The 19,422-nt window shown below is 40.1% G+C and overlaps 1 protein-coding gene across 2 annotated transcripts; it reads right to left on the reverse strand.

Moving 5' to 3' along the window:
- Positions 1 to 683: 683 nt before the first annotated feature.
- Positions 684 to 6,993, reverse strand: LOC128693857 (glutamate receptor ionotropic, delta-1-like). 2 transcript variants are annotated; one of them, XM_070091021.1, is made up of 5 exons: positions 6,857 to 6,993; positions 5,369 to 5,472; positions 2,425 to 2,642; positions 1,825 to 2,075; positions 684 to 1,187 (listed from the first exon to the last, which is right to left on the reverse strand). In XM_070091021.1, the coding sequence occupies exons 2-5, from the start codon at positions 5,418 to 5,420 to the stop codon at positions 926 to 928; spliced, it is 783 nt and encodes a 260-aa protein (XP_069947122.1). In that variant the 5' UTR covers positions 5,421 to 5,472; positions 6,857 to 6,993; the 3' UTR covers positions 684 to 925. The 2 variants fall into 2 exon arrangements, with proteins under 2 accessions (XP_069947122.1, XP_069947121.1); XM_070091020.1 differs by lacking the exons at positions 5,369 to 5,472; positions 6,857 to 6,993 and adding an exon at positions 3,333 to 3,559.
- Between the last annotated feature and the right edge of the window lie 12,429 nt (positions 6,994 to 19,422).

The following is a 19,422-nucleotide window of genomic DNA, read 5'->3' on the forward strand; positions in this document are numbered from 1 at the left end:
TTGTATCTCTTGCTACCCTCTACCCCCGTACTATCCCCTGCCCCGCTGTTTTCTGTAACCTGCTGATCATCCCCCCTCCCTTCTGCCATCCAATTCCCTTGCTTCCTTCCCTACCCTGCAGCGCTGTATAGCCCTTGTGGCTTAGCGCTTCTTTTTGATTATAATATAATAATATGCAATTTCCTTATTAGCAGTCAACTTTACATAAGTATAGGCTGATTTATCTTCGATTAGGGTAACCTAATCGATCCTAACTTATATACTATATACAGTATATAACTTTTGAAACTGGTTAGAACGTCCACAAATTGACGCACTGTAAGGCGTGCAAAGACGGACGTTCTATTTGGAGGACAGGTTGATGAATGATAGTATTGCAGTAGCATTATTAACAGTTTGATTGCCCCATTCAGGAATTATATTACGGTTTTTACGTCGACATTTATTCGTTTGTCAATTATGAGTTTGTGCTCTATAAATTTTGTTTATTTTGCCTAAGATTAAATAGATATGTAATTCACAGTGTAAAAAATAAAAACATTCACAAAGAAATACTTAAACTTTCTTTATCCTGTTGATTCTGCCCAACTCGAGTGACCCGGGTTCGATTCTGTATCATGAAAATTGCTTACACCTGTCCATCATCCAGTGAGTAGCTACCTGGGTGTTAACAGACTTTTGTGGGTCCCTAGAGAAACCGAGTGCATTGCTTGAGATTATTCACTAAACTTCGCTACATATTTGCACTTTGAGGGCTGAAAACAACTTAACATGAGAGGACGAACACTACAGCAGGTCTACTGGCCCATACTAGGCAAGTCTTTCTCGAACCCAAACCTACTAACAAAAATATTTTCCCAACCCATTAAGAATCATGAAATCAAATTTGTTAAACAGTAATGAAGTTTTCACATCCACACTATCATCAGAAAGTCTGAGAGTTCTTCGTGTGGTTCACGTGAGTAGCAGTGTTAATGGTGGAGGTCCTCGTGTACACTGCTCGCCACAGGTGCTCAGCGACACACACAGCCACCGAAAGCACCATTATGAGCAGTAGTAGGAGGAAGGGCGTGAAGACAGCATCCATCCCTATGACGGAGGCGTGGGTGAACTCGCAATTGAGCTGGTCAGGTCTCCACCTACGCTCCAGGTTAAGTAAAACTCCCCCAGCTTTTATTCTCAGAATTCTGAAAAAAAAAACACATTTCATAATCTTTATGAAAACAGATGTAATTTATGTTGTGTTACTGAACAGTTAATATCGTTCTTTCAGTTAATGCATGAATCTGAAAAACACTGGGAACGAAATGAGGAGTGATGCAAGAATTGAAAGAAAACAATCACACCAAGAAGGAGCTATTTTGTCCAATAACAAAGGTGCATGCAACTGAGAATACATTGTGGTGAGTCTTTGAGTTAGTCTGTTAAAGGGATGAGGTACTTTACAAATGGTCAGGCTTTGCCTTTAAGGAAGGGGACTTTACCCTCAAGGGAGGTTCCTTGACGCTGGTCAAGGACTCTTGATCTAGGGAATTGGATCTGTGCTCCAGTTCCCTGAATTGAGCCTGAATGCCTTCCATCACCCCTACAGGCGCTGCATAATCCCTGCGGGTTTAGCGCTCCCTCATAATAATAGAGTACTACATGAATCTATTAGAAACATAAAAAATAAATAAAGGTAGAGGTAGAATGCCAGATGTTTAAACTGTGATCATCGCAGTGTCTGCCAGGTTGAAATTAAATATGCAAATGAGCCACAGGAATTTCAAGACGTAAGGAAAGTGGAATGCCACACCTAACCTAGCAACTCTTCCCAAACCTTACATTTTATTAAATATAGGAACCAACGGGGAGTCCTTCTGTAGTGCGAAGGAAGTGATCGCTGTGAAGTGAGCCTTAGGTAGGATGACGTGGCGGCAGTCGCTCTCACTCAGGAGGTAGAGAGAGGTGTCGAGGTAGACGTAGTTCTCGAGCAACGTCCTGGCCATCCCCTGGGCAGTGCTGGCTACCAGAGCTCCACCCCCGTCAGCCATCATGTAGGCGTACGCCTGCTGGTGGTCTAAGCGGGGTGAGTTCTGCGGGTAATGAGAGAGCCGTTATTGCACTGGCGTAGGTCTTGTCCCTGATGGCACTGGTTGCGAGCTAATATTGAAAAACTTGTGGTCTGGAAAAACTAAGCAATAATATTTCAATTTCATGCCAATAGAAAGCAGTATAAAATAAAGTTCCTGTAAATCAATTTAAATATTTATCATCCAAAAACAAGTGCATATTACAGTAGAAAAAATAATAACTAATTACAGGAAGGAATAAGCTCGGAAAATATACTTGTCACATAGTGATGAGAGTAATTTTGCCACTACAAATTTGATATTTTTAAAGTGTATGATCACGAGAAACAAGTCATAATGAGACAAGTAGCACCTTCAGGTAGCCTATAATTGCTGTGTCTCCGGTAGTGCCGAAGGAGAGAGCAGGGTTCCTGAGGAGGTCAGAGATGGAGGAGATGGCTGGAAGTGCTGGTGGTACAGACAGTGCAGAGACCAGAGTGCTTGTGTAGTGTGCCAGCATCACCACCTGTAGCAGTAGCACTGTCATCAGCACCAGACGGCTTGGCAACTTTCGGAACAACACATAGCAACCTGTATGGGGAAACAGAATTTGAGTACAATTATTTCGACAAGCTTGAAGTTACTCCATATGGAACCACGTAATATTTTCAACTCACTCTTTTTGCAGTTCCATAATGGCAATACTAGCAGTTCTTGTGTTTTTGTCATTATATTATTTTACTGAAGCAGTAAAAAACTGAACTGAAAGCTAGGAGCATGTAAGGATTTTTTTTTCTGAAGATGAGTTTCTCTTCACTTTAGCAGAGAATCCCAAGGAAAATATGACTATAAACAGTAGAAAGGATCCAGGAGCATTTCTAGAGTCCAGAAGCTGAAAAAGACCCATACATCTTGCCGAAGGGCTAAAAACAAAAAGGTATATAGCACATGAACTCCACTGATGGTTTCCATAAGTAAAAAGTTCCTTGAAGGGCTGGTAAAGCGCAGATGACCAGTGAACCTTGATAAGGGAACGCAGGAGTCGTGGAGAAGGCTGATGAAAGACACCAAGAGAATGAGTATAGTCTTAAGACTTGAAGGGTTCCAGGAGACAGAGAGAGATTCGAGAAGAAACGAAGGGCGGCATTGCGGATAATGGTCTATTCCATAGGATTCTTTTTGATTATAATAATAATAATCCATAGGAATTTAAGGGCACCAAAGAAAGGAGAGAGAGACAGGGAGACAAAGACGGAGAGACCTACCAACGACTTTTCTCACCTTGTCCACACAGTGCTCCAAAAACTATGAGGAAAGTTTCGGAAAAAGTGAGGTTCCTCTCCTCTTTTACAGTGGCGGAGGCCAAGTAGAGACCTATGGAAAATGCCACGACTGCAGCTGCCAGCATCGCCCACACATGAACATGGAACTCCTGTGTGAAGGTTGCCCACGTTCGGTCACTGTTGGATGGCCGCCTCATCGCCATTTTGTATCTGAAAGAGGCGATGGCGGAGGGAGGGCCAGAGAGGCTAGAATTACAGAAGAATTAAGCGATAAATAATGAGCGTTTCAGTGGTGCCTGGACTCATCATCTCCGTGGTTCCAGGACTCTTCAAAAAAAAAAAAAAACTGATAATCGTACTGCCGGTGTTTGCCAAAAAATTTGGGTCTGGACCCCTTTGAAAATATAACGAAAGCTATCGACCCCCTCTCTGGAAAACTGCACATGGATACATACACACGTATACATGCACACAAAACAATACCTCAGAGTATACTGGTACGTCATTTTACACCTGGCAGTGAAACGAGGTGAAAAATGGAACGAAAATATTCAATAAACACTAAAAAAGAATAAATGTTTAACTTTATATAGTAGCTTATGCAAGAAGTATACGCTACCATGAACAGGAACTGTGTGTACTCGCCTAATTGTGGTTGCAGGGTCGATTCATAGCTCCTGGCCCCGCCTCTTCACTGGACGCTACTAAGTCCCCTCTCTCCCTGCTCCATGAGCTTTATCATAATACCTTGTCTTAAAACTATGTATGGTTCCTGCCTCTACTACACCACTTGCCAGACTATTCCACTTCCTGACACCTCTATGACTAAAGAAATACTCCCTAACATCTCTTTGACTTTGTGTGTCATAGAAGAATGAAACTTTATGGCGACGTTTCGGTCCGACTTAGACCATTAACTAGTGCATGACACGTGTGCAGCATCTGCCTCATGCATGACAAGAGAACTTTTTAAAGTGTTAGCAGGTCAGGACGGTATAAAACGCGTTGAACGAGACTTTATCCACTGAAATTTCATATTGCTACGTCTTCTTCTCTTTTTAATTTCGTGAGTTTATATCCAGATAACATAGTACTGTCCGTCCCAGTGGGTCTCATAACATTGTCGTTTCTCTTATTTCAGTATCAAACCATTTAATTGATCATGTATTGTGACTAGGGCACGACGTTAAGTTGATTTGATAATACGGGTGCGTGTATATGTTTGTGTTTGTGACACGCCGCCAACTTGTAAAAAGTTGTAATTTACTGTGAGAGAGAGAACTTACTGGGTTCGAGAGATGGGCAGGAGGAAATTTACTACAGTGCTGCGTTCCTGAGTGATGTCGAGTGAGGCAACGGCAAGCTCCGCTTTATTGTCTACCAGATCCCGTATCATTCCGGTCCACTTCCCACCCACCAAACCGCCCCACTGTCCGTCTCTTGATTGACGACACGAGTACCTGCAGTCAACAACACCAACATATAAGCCAGCAGTCAAAACACATTTTTTTTTTTTTTATTACTGTCCGTTCAGTTGTGCGCAACAGTCACAAGGAGTGAAGTTGCTCAAGGCGTTTCATACTGCAATGGCAGATGTGTTGCCTTGAGCAAAGCAATGCTTCTGACGATGCGCTTGCCATTGCAGAACGAAAGGCCTTGAACAATTTCACTCCCCCATCTCTTATGACTGTTGTGCATCGTTGATCACTCGTTTGTAACTATTCAGTTGTATTTTAAGTACAACTCCAAACAGCTGTCCAATCTACACCACCCAAACTATGTTTCTAGAGGATCTAGAGGACTCTGGGTCGAAGCCTGGATAAAGCGGGATATAAAGTTTCCTAACACCTACTGCCCCTGTTATCTAACATTCTGTAAACAGATACTACGAGGTGCCTCTGTTTATACACAGTGAAGTATATACACTAATAGGTAAATATCTCTCAGCGTATATACATCAAGAGAGCCATATCGCTTAGTTAAAGTACAGTGGGAGTTAATATTTACGGTAATAGAGTACTATTAAAACCGTACGTGAAGTTGGTAATCTCCTGAAGTAACTTGAGGACGCTGCCAAAGATGCCATCCACAGTAACGATGCCGTCGCTGCCAGCCTTCAGTACAGTGTGAGGGAACGCCTGTGGTGTAGTGGTTGTGGTTGATGAGGGTGGTGGTGGTCGTTGTTGAGGGTGGTGGTGGTCGTTGTTGAGGGTGGTGGTGGTTATGGGTAGTCATGGAAGAAAAGACATGCACATTACAACGGAAAACATGTTAAGGGAGTCTGAAAACGAGGGGAACATAACCTCGTGTTGCTGTTCTGTGGTTCCAAATGTCAACTTGAAAGAGGATCACGGAAGATAAACAAAAATAAAATAAAACGAACTTCTAAGAGGTTAAAAGTAGATCAACTAATCATTGAAATACTACCCTAAAAATATATCAGAAAAAAAAAAATCTCCAGCCAAGGCTTGTTTGAACCCCAGCGCCGTCACACCCGAGTAAGATATACAAGGAAGGTAAACACGATTTAAAACATCTAGGAAACACCGCTATTATTAACGAAGGGTTGCGCTCTTTGTTGTACCCAGGAAGATTTATGCTGAGTTGCTATTAGTAGCAAATGAAGTTATAATGATCAATGTCTTCATGTAAACTGTCTACAAGTAGAGGTACAAGGAAGTAGAGGAGAAGTAGAGTGAAGTGAACGATAGGTGGAAGTAGAGGAGAGGTAGTGAAGTGAACGATAGGTGGAAGTAGAGGAGAGGTAGTGAAGTGAACGATAGGTGGAAGTAGAGGAGAGGTAGTGAAGTGAACGATAGGTGGAAGTAGAGGAGAGGTAATGAAGTGAACGATAGGTGGAAGTAGAGGAGAGGTAGAACAAGAACAAGAGGTGTCGAAGCAAGTACAGGAGAAATAGCAAGAAACAGAAGAGATTAAGAAGGAAGTAAAAGAGCAATCAAAAAGAGAATATTTTAAATTATTAATTAGACATCCTCGAAGGGGCACTTTTACCTGTTTACTCAAATTTTTCCCCCATTTTTTTTCTTCCTCTAAGACTGGTTTTAATATTTCAACATAAGTTTATTGTAAACAAGGAAAAGGCTCATGCAACTGTCGTATATGCAAAAATGTCCTCTGCTCAATTTTATATAAATAACTCTCAGCCTTAGTTTCTATATGCCTTGAGAAAGCTTCGTCTGATCGGCTTCAAACTTTCGCCACTAACGAATCCAGATAAGAAAAAGGGTGGGATTATTATTGGAGTGTGTAGGTGCCAGTTCGTCAGTTTTATTTTTAAAATGGTACAGCAATATTTTTTGTTTGTGTGAAATAACTTACGCATGACCCCCTGAATTTTGGCATTTTGTAAATAGCATGATAAACTTCATTTAAGCTGCGTAGATGAAAGTTTTAGTAAGTTATTAACGGTGAGTTATATATAATTCAGTGTCTACTCGTGTATGCTGAGAGAGAGAGAGAGAGAGAGAGAGAGAGAGAGAGAGAGAGAGAGAGTTTTCTCACATGAATGGTGGTGCAGGACAGGTGGAGACCAGTAAGATCTGTCCGTCTCAATAATGGGTCTTCCTTCACTCCCTCCATCACCCCGTAATTCATCTCCCTCGCTTCAGTTCTCTCTCCTGGCTTGAGGTAACCCTTGGTCCAGCCATCTTCTGACGCAGGGGTTCTCAGAGACCACTTGCCAGATGCTAAGACCATCTTCTTCGTGCTGGGGGAGACCTGATACACCTGCCACAGAGATATTACCTCCTCCTTCCCTTTCACGTACGTGGCCACAGTCACCTGCTGGTGGACTCGAGAATACTTGTGGAGTCGGAGAAGCAAATATGACTTTGTGTTACAAGATAGGTTATTGCAGGGGAGTTGTGTTGATGTGAGTAGTGTTACCGTGTGCCAAATATATGTGTGTGTGTGTGTGTGTGTGTGTGTGTGTGTGTGTGTGTACTCGCCTGTTTGTGGTTGTAGGGGTCGAGTCACAGCTCCTGGTTCTGTATAAATATGTGCATATGTTTCTTTAAATTTATTACTGTTAATGTTAAGTGAAGAAGGTGGCACTAATGAGCAGCTGGAGTGAGAGAAGAGGATGTATCGATGTAAAAGTGGAGCATGATTACCAAGTTGTATTGATAAAGTATGATTACAGAGTTGTGTTGATGCTGCATGACTTCAGAGGCTCATCAATGCAGCATGACATCAGTTTTATCTGCATGAAAATCATTTAATCCAGCAGACTCCAGTTCGACTTTCCTGAGTGTGAATTGAAACATTTATCTTTACAGATACTGTGACGACAGTGATATCAGGTGAAATTAAAGATTTAGCACATTGTGCATTGTTATGCAGGGTTCTGCATGACATTGTAATGTATATACAGTAGAGAAGGGTGTCATAATAGTATGAATGTTAAAATTGTAAAGCTTAATTTTATAATTCATAATGTGCATTTGGGAGTACTGTAAAGTGGTTACAATGTAAATTATAAAGAAATCGCTCTAGACCCCAGGTATCCCACATTTTTGCGTAACATGCATAATAATTATATCTTCACTGAATATATAACTGTTTCACTGTTTCTTCACGTACACTGTTGTTAAAGGGCAGTCCTTCACTGATAACTTACCCTACTGTTAAGGGGCAGGTAGAGTTTCTTAAACCACTGAGTTAAGGGAGTGTCTGGGAGCAGAAGCAGCCAGCTGCACCACACTGACACACCTGGGAACACCTGCAATACAATACACTACATTGACACACCTACAACACAGTGCAACACACTGCCAGTTTAACAAACACCGCCATCAATGGCGTCCAGCTATAGAATGGGGTATTGCTGACGGATAAACACACAAGCAGAAGCAAAGGCAGACGTAGATATTAAATGCTATGATATTCACTGTTCTGCAGTGCACAAGACTGGACAATTTACCTCTCAGTGTACAGTGAGAAGCAGTTATGTTACCAAAAAAAAAAAAAAAAAAAAAAACACGGGAACTCAAATCAGGGACATTGAATTGGATTTAATTAAATTACAAAAATTGGATATTATTATTAGCCATAATGTTGGTAGAATTATCGACAATATGTTAGGTAAGAGGACACAGGTGCAACTAATGTGACATTTTAATGTAGCAACGTTTCGCTCTCCAAGAGCTTTGTCAAGCCGTTACGGCTTGACAAAGCTCCTAATCGGATTTTATCCGAGGGAGAAGGTAACTCCCCGTGTGTTGTGACAAAAGGGATGTAAAGGACAGATATACCATGTGGAAGGTCCGGGCGTCTTCCTCAGTGTCCACGCGGAACACTATCAGGGGAAAGGAGTATGTACGGTTGGATATATAATGCCCTTTCTGCCTCTTCTGGTCTCCTATTGCTTCCTCCAGGTCGGTTTCCCCGCCTGCCAGGTCGTCATCCTCCTCCAGGTCCACTCCCTCCAGCAAGTGAGAGACGGGTATAACAGCCAGGTAAGTGTGGGAGTGTGTCAGCAGACTCCTGAGGGTTTGTGTCACCCAGGGTCCTGTCAGTCCTGCAGGGTGACACGAGTGTTGAGTGGATAGGAGACCTGCATGAGGAAGTGTTGCAAAGAGTATCTCATACGCAGTGTTAAGATTATGTGCAATAGGGCACCCGAGGCCCGCAGTAATGTGCGAAAAATTTGAATAATAGGCGAGTACTAATGTATGTGTGTACAATTATGCGAATACAACTAGGTAAGTGTACACACAAACAAGGGGTCACAATTGGAAGCTGAAGACTCAGATGAGTCAAAGGGATATTAGGAAGCATTTCTTCAGTCATAGAGTTGCCAGGAAGTGGAACAGTCTGGAAAGTGACGTAGTGGAGGCAGGAACCATACATAGTTTTAAGACGAAGTTTGATAAAGCTCATGGAGCAGGGAGAGAGAGGAAATCTAGTAGTGACCAGCGAAGAGGTGGGGCCAGGGGCTATGAATCGACCCCTGCAACCACAATTAGGTGAGTACAATTGAGTACACACACTTGTACTGGCATATTTTGCACTTGGTATTAACAAAGTGACAGCAAACAGCTTATAAATACAGAAATGATATTAGTAATAATGGTAGAATTACCGACAATATGTTAAGTAAAAGGACATAAATGCAACTACTGATACATTTTATTGTGGCAACGTTTCGCTCTCCAGGAGCGAAGTGTTGTCACAATCAAATGTGCAGCATAACTATCGATCTACGTGTTATAAATTTCTTATTGTTTTAGCCATTTAAAATTATTATTTAAAGTTTTATTCAGATAAGAGATTATGATCATCCTACTGACTGATTAAAAAGAAAAAAAAAGTTTTTGCAAGCGTGGGTCGGTTGGTAGCGCACTCACACAGTCCGTGGTTCGATCTCCGGCACGGGTGAAAACGCTGGGCACGTTTCCTTACAACTTTCGCCCCTGTTCACCTAGCAGTAAGTAGGTACCTTGGTAATAGTAGACTGTTGTGGGTGGCATCCTGGGGAGGGGAGTTGACCACAGATAGGGCTAGGCTTTGTAATGAGCTGAGGCAGGATAACACACCTCTTACCCTGTAAAACTGATCCGTGTTAAAAAAAAAAAAAAAGTGTTGATTTGGTTCTGAACCTAAGTTAGGGACTTTTAAAGTTTGAATAATTTATTTTCAATAAATCGGTTTAAGCTCTAGGCTCTGTTGGCAGACCTGGTCACTCGCAACTTAACTTGTCCTGTACTGACCTAAGTGTCTTATGAACAAGTCAAATCGTTAACCGAGTTTTGTGACTCTTCTGAGTTATTAGCCACTTCCTGTTATGCTGTGTTCCTTGAGTGTGTTCGATGCATCATTCATGAAACCACTTCTAATTTATTATTCTTGCAAGGAAAATTGGCAGATGTTTGTATATATATATATATATATATATATATATATATATATATATATATATATATATATATATATATATATATATATATATATATATTGCAAAAATCGCGAAAAAGCGATACAAGATGCAAAACAGCCGCGGGGGGAAGTGTTGCAGACAAGATGAGGTCCAAGCAAATACGATCACAGGGAGCGCCTTTGCTAGAGTGAGGCAGGATGCATGAAGTAGGCAGGGAGTGCCCCTAGGCATTCCAATTCCTATAGCCAGAAAGACTGATTATTATTTTTAGTTGAGGCAATTGCACATAACCAAAAATTGGGCTCTTATATGATTGCGTTGGACTGTCTTAAATGTAGTTCCACACCGATCGTATTTGCTTGAACCTCCTCTTTTCTGCAACATTGCAAGCTCTTGGTGTTGATTGCAACACGAAAGGCCTAGAACTATAATTCAGCTCCCCAGTGGTGGTTTTGCAAATATACCACGACCACATATGTCCTCGCATCATGAAACATGCCTAGTTCTGCTAGGTATATATTTGAAGGATTGCATGGTCAGTTGGTTAGAGCGTCGTGAATTTTGACTTGCTTCCCACACAAGTAGTACTGATGCTAATTTCATCAGCACTACTTGTTTCGTAGTTGCCTGGAGGAATGGGAGACAATTAGGGTCGATCTAAGGAATGCGGAGAACAAGTCCAATTCCCTGAATCGAGACCCGCACCAACGTGAAGGCGCCTTCCTTGACAAGCAGTGGTAATGAAGACTGAGAACAACTTGCAGAAATGGCACAGTGCGCGATATAGTCCCAGGATTTATTGCAGAATTGCTTGAAAACATTTATATTTCAAGGCAAGCAGTATAATTCAGAAAGTGGAGGAAGCAAGTGTTTTCGTTACATTGATTCCTGTTGACTGTAGACCATATTGCTCTCTTAGTGGAGACTCCTTCGCCCTCTTCCTCGCAACTGGTTATATACAGGAAGAGATATATAACATTTATGGAATATACGCCGAAAGATGTATATCTTTTAGTGTACATACGCCGTGAACCGATAATCTCCCATTCCACTTTGCTCCCTATCTTAGGCGTTAAGTAACTGATGATTTACGTATCTAAGTGGGTAGCGAGCTTAATGATCCTCGTGTAGTCGATAGGCTTTACACCTAACAAACTAACTATCGCCTTCGTTACAAGAATATTTCATTGTCACGATCCACTGTAAAAATCTCGAGTGGCAGCCGATAGAACAAGAACCATTAATAAATAATATTAACGATCATCGTTGTACTACAAAAAGTCACCCTTGAAGTATGAGCAATCATAGCTGCAGTATGAACCGTCACAGCTGCAGTATGAACCGTCACAGCTGCAGTATGAACCGTCACAGCTGCAGTATGAATCGTCACAGCTGCAGTATGAACAGTCACAGCTGCAGTATGAATAGTCACAACTGCAGTATGAACCGTCACAACTGCAGTATGAACCGTCACAGCTGCAGTATGAACCGTCACAGCTGCAGTATGAACAGTCACAGCTACAGCATGAACAGTCACAGCTGCACTATAAACAGTCACGGCTGCATTATAAACAGTCACAGCTGCATTATAAACAGTCACGGCTGCAGCATGAAAGATTACATCTGCAATATGAACTCTCTCATAAGAAAACATTGATAGATCGACTCGGGATGTCAGCAGAAGTCGCTAAACATGTTTGGGGGGTCAGTTTACCACCTCGGGGAAAGAGAGGTAATCAGGTTCGATCTACAGAAGGGGGGAGTATGTTCGATTTCCTCGAATCAAAAGCCCCTCCCCAACGTCGAGGATCCTCTCTTGAGTGGGTGGGGGGGAGGAGAAGCCTATGTATGCTAGGATATTTAGAAGACGGTGAGGTAGAAGTGCTGGTAAGGACATGGCAGCCAACCTGATCCGAAAGGAGGAATTGGAAAAGTAAGACTGATTTACAAAACTGCAACACGATTGCCAACAAATGCTGTTCACACCGAGGAACTTTCCTCAAAACGACAAAAAAAAAACAGCTGTTGTTATTTAAATAACTAATATAGCTATAATACTGTTACGCCCGAATACTGTCTCATACTTAGTTGGAATATATGTACGCAGTAAGCCAGGTGGGGACTAGAGAGAACGCTGAAAATATTTACAGATTACTTTATAATTTGTTATAGTGATTTTTCCATTAGGAAGCATTGGGCCGAGATGACTATGATAAACTCGGGAGCAATTTGACACAATATTTCTTGCATATTTAGGAAACAAATCTTATGCCTGTGACTAATATGTTTGTGGTTACTGAGAAAAATTGTAATATGCTAACTGGACTCACCCCTTAAATTTTTATTGATAAGCTGTTATTTTTATGTATTCCTGAAGCAATGCACATATACCTGGGGTGAAACCTTACGAGCAGTACGGCTATATATTTGAGAAAAATAAGTGTAATATTAGATGACCGGCTGAAGTGAAATATATAGATTTGACCACTGGGCCAGCTACCTCCAGTAAGATTCACCCAGCTAGGGAGGTTAGCATAGGCCACCATTGTGGCCACAAACCTAGGTTTTTAAGACTCGCATGCCATGGGTCAACCCGTACTCGTTCCGTGATTTGTTTTCAATCGTGTTATTATGATTTCATGAGTCGTTAGTGATACCAATATAATTAATTTTTAAAGGGGTGGACCGGTAAGCCAGTGGAAGGAATCGGTCAGATGACCAAAGCTCCAGCGGTGGGCCATCATATAACTAAAACCCGCCTCAGGAAACACTTGTCCTGTTTCCTGACAAATCTTACTTAACCTAATTACTGTATATAGGTTTTGAAAGGGAATGACTAGAAAATTTAACTGACCTATGCAGTCAATGTGGCTTCAATGGGAAGCTTTAGTTGTAGTTTAGTTAAATTCTTTAGGAGAGAACATGAAGCAGAGGATGGGAAAAGTGACTGTATTATGATAAACCTCCCAGAGTGCTGGAAAATGCACCCGTTGTTATTCTTAGTAAAAGTCGTGAAACTGATTAATTTTTTTTAAATTTCACTCACTATAATTATAATTCTATTAGTTTTATTACTACCAACATTGTATCTTTTTCCTATGTGTACCTATCCATGTATGTATATATATATATATATGTGCGGTTTTTAAGAAAATATATATATAAAAAATGCTATCAAGAGCGTTCACCTGTTGTGAGGATTTAGAGAACTTCTATACGAAGACTAGTATAGGTCTGCCTGAGAATTGTCAATAATGGTATTAGAACCAGTGACAATAAAACGGAACTCTTTATTTTTACATAATTTCTGAACCTTTCCACACTCACCCTGCCTGAGGAGCCAGACTGTACGTGGCGAGTAAAAATTAACGTAGTCAACAACGAATTTAGTGTGCAACCCTATACGTTGTTGAGGTCCCGTGGGTGAAGCTGCCCCAACATACCCATCTTGGAGTAGCTGTACCGCTGCTACCATCACCACTACCATACCTACCAGCCACACCATGGTACCTCACACCTGTGGGAACCTATAGATATAATACATATATAAATCTGAGTGAGAATAAAGCCACAGTTATCAGGTTAAGTGATATTCCTGTGTAGGGTTTAATCGAATTCATTATTTTTATTGATGTTCTTGGTGTTAGTGTTATTATTATTATCCTAGGTAATTTACACATATGTTACTTGGTATTTATGGTACTTTTGTCTGCCTCTACCTAAATAAATTTACTCATTCAATTAAAAGCTCACTATCTGCGGGAGCTCCAAAGGTTTTAATACATGATTGCATCATAAGATGGTCAGAGAACTACTTATCAGAGCAAATTATATAGACGCCTCTGTTTCGGATATCATAACTCAAAATTCAGGAAGATTTAACATCTGTTAAAATTACATTTAGGGGGAAGAGCTAAACCCATAGGAGTCATACAGCAATAAGAGGCAATCAGTTTCGAGGGGAGGACGAGTCAAGTTCCTTGGATCAAGAGTCCCTCGCCACAACAAGGCACCTCCTGCTATAATATATGGAAAACGATGATATTTTGACACAATGTGCTAGAAAACATTGATTGTGCTTTTCTATAATTGTTTATTATCTACGTTAAAGGTGATAGGGGAAAAAAATGCCAAGAAATCAAACTCTACAAATGAAACCAATGCAAAAAAATAACTTAAAATGTAGTACTAATATAACTCTTGGTGTTATCTGACGGCAATTTATAATTAATTATAACCTGTTTGAAAAGACTGAATTGTTAACAGAGTTGCAAACTTAGCTTGAGTGATGACAAAACCAGCAGGAAAGACGTGTGTGGATGGCTGGGCAGGACAGATGTGTGTGGATGGCTGGGCAGGACAGATGTGTGTGGATGGCTGGGCAGGACAGATGTGTGTGTGGATGGCTGGGCAGGACAGATGTGTGTGGATGGCTGGGCAGGACAGATGTATGTGTGGATGACTGGGCAGGACAGATGTGTGTGGATGGCTGGGCAGGACAGATGTATGTGTTGATGGCTGGGCAGGACAGATGTATGTGTGGATGGCTGGACAGGACAGATGTATGTGTGGATGGCTGGGCAGGATAGATTTGTGTGGATGGCTAGGCAGGATAGATATGTGTGCGGATGGTGGACCAGGACAGATGTGTGTGGATGGCTGGGCGGGACAGATATGTGCGAATTACTAGGCAACACAATGAACACTGCCGGCACTAGCGGCCCTCACTCACCACTATCTCCTTAATTCTGCGTGAAGGTTTTGCGCATGTTTAATTCTAACTTCAACCTGTAACAGGACCACATGGGTAGTGTGGAAAATTGCATTTATCTGAATGTATCATTATGTACATAACAAATGAACATGGATAATTATTATTTATCAGTTAGACAAGTAGGAATTTGGGACACCTAGGTCGCAAAAATGTCCCCCTTCGATACCTACCACTGTCATATCCACAAGTTACTCTGGACCTATTAATTACCAATGAAATATGTATAACCAGGAATACTGGTAAATATATAAATTTTGTGGACTGTATGTTAAAAATATTAAATGGTTATATATATACACAATTACATAACAGAAGGAAAATATATCTTAATATCACTCACCAATTTGACTGAAGATTAATGTGTCATGTACAGGACCCCCCCTTTTGCCTACATTTATGAGGAATTTACTGGCCAGAAATTAAACATAATTTAGACAGCTTATCTGAGGTTCCTGGAGTTGTCCTGTCCTGTCACCTGATTCTCAAATTATGCAGGAATGCACATCCAACAATTTCGCCTCCTATTTGAGAGGTGTCAGCCCGATTTTAACCTCTAGAGCACGAAAAATTCTTCCCATTATTCACAACGTGTTATTCAATTCAAACAAAATGGTGACTGCCCTTCTGCGCAGACGCAGGCTTTCCCATTTTCTATGACAAATTTGTATTAAATACAATATAGGCCATCTACCTATAAATTACCGTATTTTCAGAAAATATACAATATTTTCCACAGGTAGCATATGTTTTCTTTTTATTCACCAGCCCATGTGCATTTAACTAGAAGCATTTAGAATCTACATGCAGCAATCCAGATACCTGGAGAAGGATTCGGGGGTCACCGTTCCTGCAGCCCGGTCTGTGACCAAGCCTCATTGTGGAAAATACTGTATATTTTCCGGAAATACGGTAATTTATAGGTAAATAGATGCCCTGTATTGTATTTAATAAAAGTGTATTTTTAAAAGAAGAGTGACTCGCCATTGTTGTTTGAATGGAGTAAGACGTTATTTAATAATGTGAGGAATTTTCGTGCTCTAGAGGTAAAATTGGGCTGACACCTCTCAAATAGGAGACGAAATTGTTGGATGTGCAGTCCTGCATAACTTGAGATATCAGGCGACTGGACAAGACAGCTAGCTCCAGGAACCTCAGATAAGTCTTATGTAGTAACCTGGCCAGTGTAATTTTCATAGATAGACAGTGAGGTTTTTTGAGTATGATAGACATTAATCTCCAGTCAAATTGGTGAGTGATATTAAGATATTTTCCTTCTGTTATATAAATGTGTGTATATATAATCCTTTTTTTAAATTTAATATACAGTCCACAAAATTATATATTTACCAGTATTCCTGGAGATGTATAATTCATTTAATTAATAGGTCCAGAGCAACTTGTGGATATGACAGTGGTAGGTATCGAAGGGGGATATTTTTTGCGACCTAGGTGTCCCAAATTCCTACTTGTCTAACTGATGAATAATAATTATCTTTGTTCATTTACTGTTATGTATATAATGATACATTCAGATAAATGTAATTTTCCACATTTAATTTGCCCGTTGGTCCTTCTTGAACCGGAGGTAATTAGTGAAGTCTGTGGAAAATTACATTTATCTGAATGTATCATTATATACATAACAGTAAATGAACAAAGATTATTATTTATCAGTTAGGCAAGTAGGAATTTGGGACACCTAGGTAGCAAAAAATGTCCCCCTTCGATACCTACCACTGTCATATCCACAAGTTGCTCTGGACCTATTAATTGAATTATACATCTCCAGGAATACTGGTAAATATATAAATTTGTGAACTGTATATTAAAATTTAAAAAAAGGATTATATATACATACATTTATATAACAGAAGGAAAATATCTTAATATCACTCACCAATTTGACTGGAGATTAATGTCTATCATACTCAGAAAACCTCACTGTCTATGAAAATAACACTGGCCAGGTTACTACATAAGACTTATCTGAGGTTCCTGGAGCTGTCTTGTCCAGTCATCTGATATCTCAAGTTATGCAGGACTACACATCCAACAATTTCGCCTCCTATTTGAGAGGTGTCAGCCCAATTTTAACCTCCAGAGCACGAAAAATTCTTCCCATTATACACAACATTTGTTACTCCCATTCAAACAAAATGGCGACTGTCCCTTCTCCCCAGGCTCACTTTCCCATTTTCTATGACATAAATGTTATTAAATACAGTATGGCCATCTATATACATATAAATATTGAATTTCTGGAAAATATATACAGTATTTTCCACACTGCGGCCGGGCGGAGTTCGTTGCTAAATGACTCAAATTGCTCATTTGGTAATGGTGGAGGACCTGGGTACATATAGGATCTGGCATCCACACGGCGACATATTACACAAGATTTAATCACCCTTTTTACACTCTGCCGTCCTTGTGGAATCCAGAAAGTTTCCCTAATACAATTTAAGGTATCTTGTACCCCACCATGCATTACATTTTTATGGGCATTTAGAACAATCAAATTTGTTAGATGATGAGTTTTGGGCAGTAAGATAGGGTGTTTAGCATAATCACACAATTCAGCATTTTGTAACCTACCTCTGCACCTAATTATATTGTTCTCTAAATACAGCCCCAATTTCTCTATTGTGGAACCTTTCACAATTTTTCTTTCCATCATCAATTTAATCTCATTTCCATAGATTTCCTCCTGTACCCTCTTTATCCAATATTCAAGAGGATGTGAAAACTTAAATGAAATATTCATCTTGTTTAGAAATTTAAACACCAGCTTAGTTACATTGATTAGATTAGAATACCTATTTATATCAATGGCTAAGGAAGGACAAACATTGGAGCGGTGGTCACAGTAATTTCAACAGGAGCAATATACGCCTTTTGTACAGGTGAATTAGCTTTATTTACCAACCAACTCAGTTCTTTAAACCATGATACAGCATTTACAAATTTAGGATAAGGTAAACATTGAGACAAGAAATCAGCTGGATTCTCCTCGCCTGGTATATGATTAAATGTTAACATATGCTGACCCAAACTATTATACTTCTCTTGCATCTGATTAATTTCAGCGACTCTGTTTTGTATGTACACAATTTTACTGTTTTCATTACAAATCCATTGTAAGGATACCTCATTATCAGACTAAATTACAGTGTCGCTAATATTTATCTCCTGCAACTTATTTCTTATATAATTAGCTAATTTGACACCTACGTAAATGGCTGTTAATTCCAACTGAGGTAAGGTACATGATTTAATTGGAGACACTTTAGCCTTAGACATAACAAGAGAAATAACACTATTACATTGAAGGTAAGCAACTGCTCCATATGCCAATTTTGAAGCATCACAAAAAATGTGGAGTACATTTTTCCCATTTGGATTGGCCACCTGGTGTGGGAACTCCAACATTGGAATTTTCTCATAATCACCAATTAATTCATCCCACCTGTTAATGAATTCCTCAGGTAGAATTTCATCCCAAGCACATTTAAATTTCCATGCTTCCTGTATTAATAATTTCCCTCTTATAGTAAGGGGTGACACTAAACCTAGTGGATCAAAACATTTGGAAACTTCAGCAAGCAAGGCTCTCTTAGTTAATTTATTGGGCATACTGTAATTATTAGGTTTTAACATTAACAAATCTCTCTCAGTATCCCAATACATTACTACATTTTGGCACTTCATCTCCAGGGTAATCTTTACTTATTTTTTCCTTTTATTTAGACGAATTACTATTCCATTCCCTCAGAGGCATATTTGCACTTTGCATTATTTTATTAGCCTCTCCATAAGTCATTAACAGTTCCTCTTCAGTTGACGTCACACCCAGGAAATTGTCCACATAAAATTGTTTGCTCATTATTTTACTCAATGGACTTCCCATACGTTTAAGGTGTGCATTTATCGTCGCTTGAAGTAGGAACGGACTGGATGTAGCACCAAATAATGTGCTCCTAAAGCGAAAGGTTTTCAGAGGGCTAAGTGGGTCAATAGGATTCTCAGGCCATAAGAAGCGGGTACAATCCTGGTCAGCCTCTTGTAAACCCACTCTTAGGAAAGCTTTACTTATGTCAGCCGTAAAGGCATAATGCTTCACTCTGAAATTTAATAAGATATCTCCTAATTTTTCCGCCAACGACGGACCTGTCATCAGTCATTTAAACTAGGTACATTTTTGTTACTCCTGGTACTACAATTAAACACAATCCTCAAAGGAGTGGTCTTAGAATCCTTCTTCACTCCGTGATGTGGCAAATAGTGACCATAAATTTTGGCTTGCTCAGGAGGTACCTCTTCTATAAATTTATTAATTAACTGCTCAGCAATTATATCATTATAGGCAGTTAACAATTCTGGTGTCTTACTCAGTTTTCGGAGCTGAGCCTTAATTGT

The sequence above is a fragment of the Cherax quadricarinatus genome, chromosome 33 (genome assembly GCF_038502225.1).
Source record: "Cherax quadricarinatus isolate ZL_2023a chromosome 33, ASM3850222v1, whole genome shotgun sequence".
Classification (NCBI taxonomy): domain Eukaryota; kingdom Metazoa; phylum Arthropoda; class Malacostraca; order Decapoda; family Parastacidae; genus Cherax; species Cherax quadricarinatus.

Excerpts from the sequence above, each read along its gene's own strand:
- LOC128693857 (XM_070091020.1), bottom strand. The coding sequence starts at position 3,537 with ATGGCGATGAGGCGGCCATCCAACAGTGACCGAACGTGGGCAACCTTC. Across the intron at positions 2,076-2,424 it reads CAATTATAGGCTACCTGAAG|AACTCACCCCGCTTAGACCA; the intron begins GTGCTACTTGTC and ends CATTACCCGCAG. Across the intron at positions 1,188-1,824 it reads GTTCCTATATTTAATAAAAT|AATTCTGAGAATAAAAGCTG; the intron begins GTAAGGTTTGGG and ends TTTTTTTTTCAG.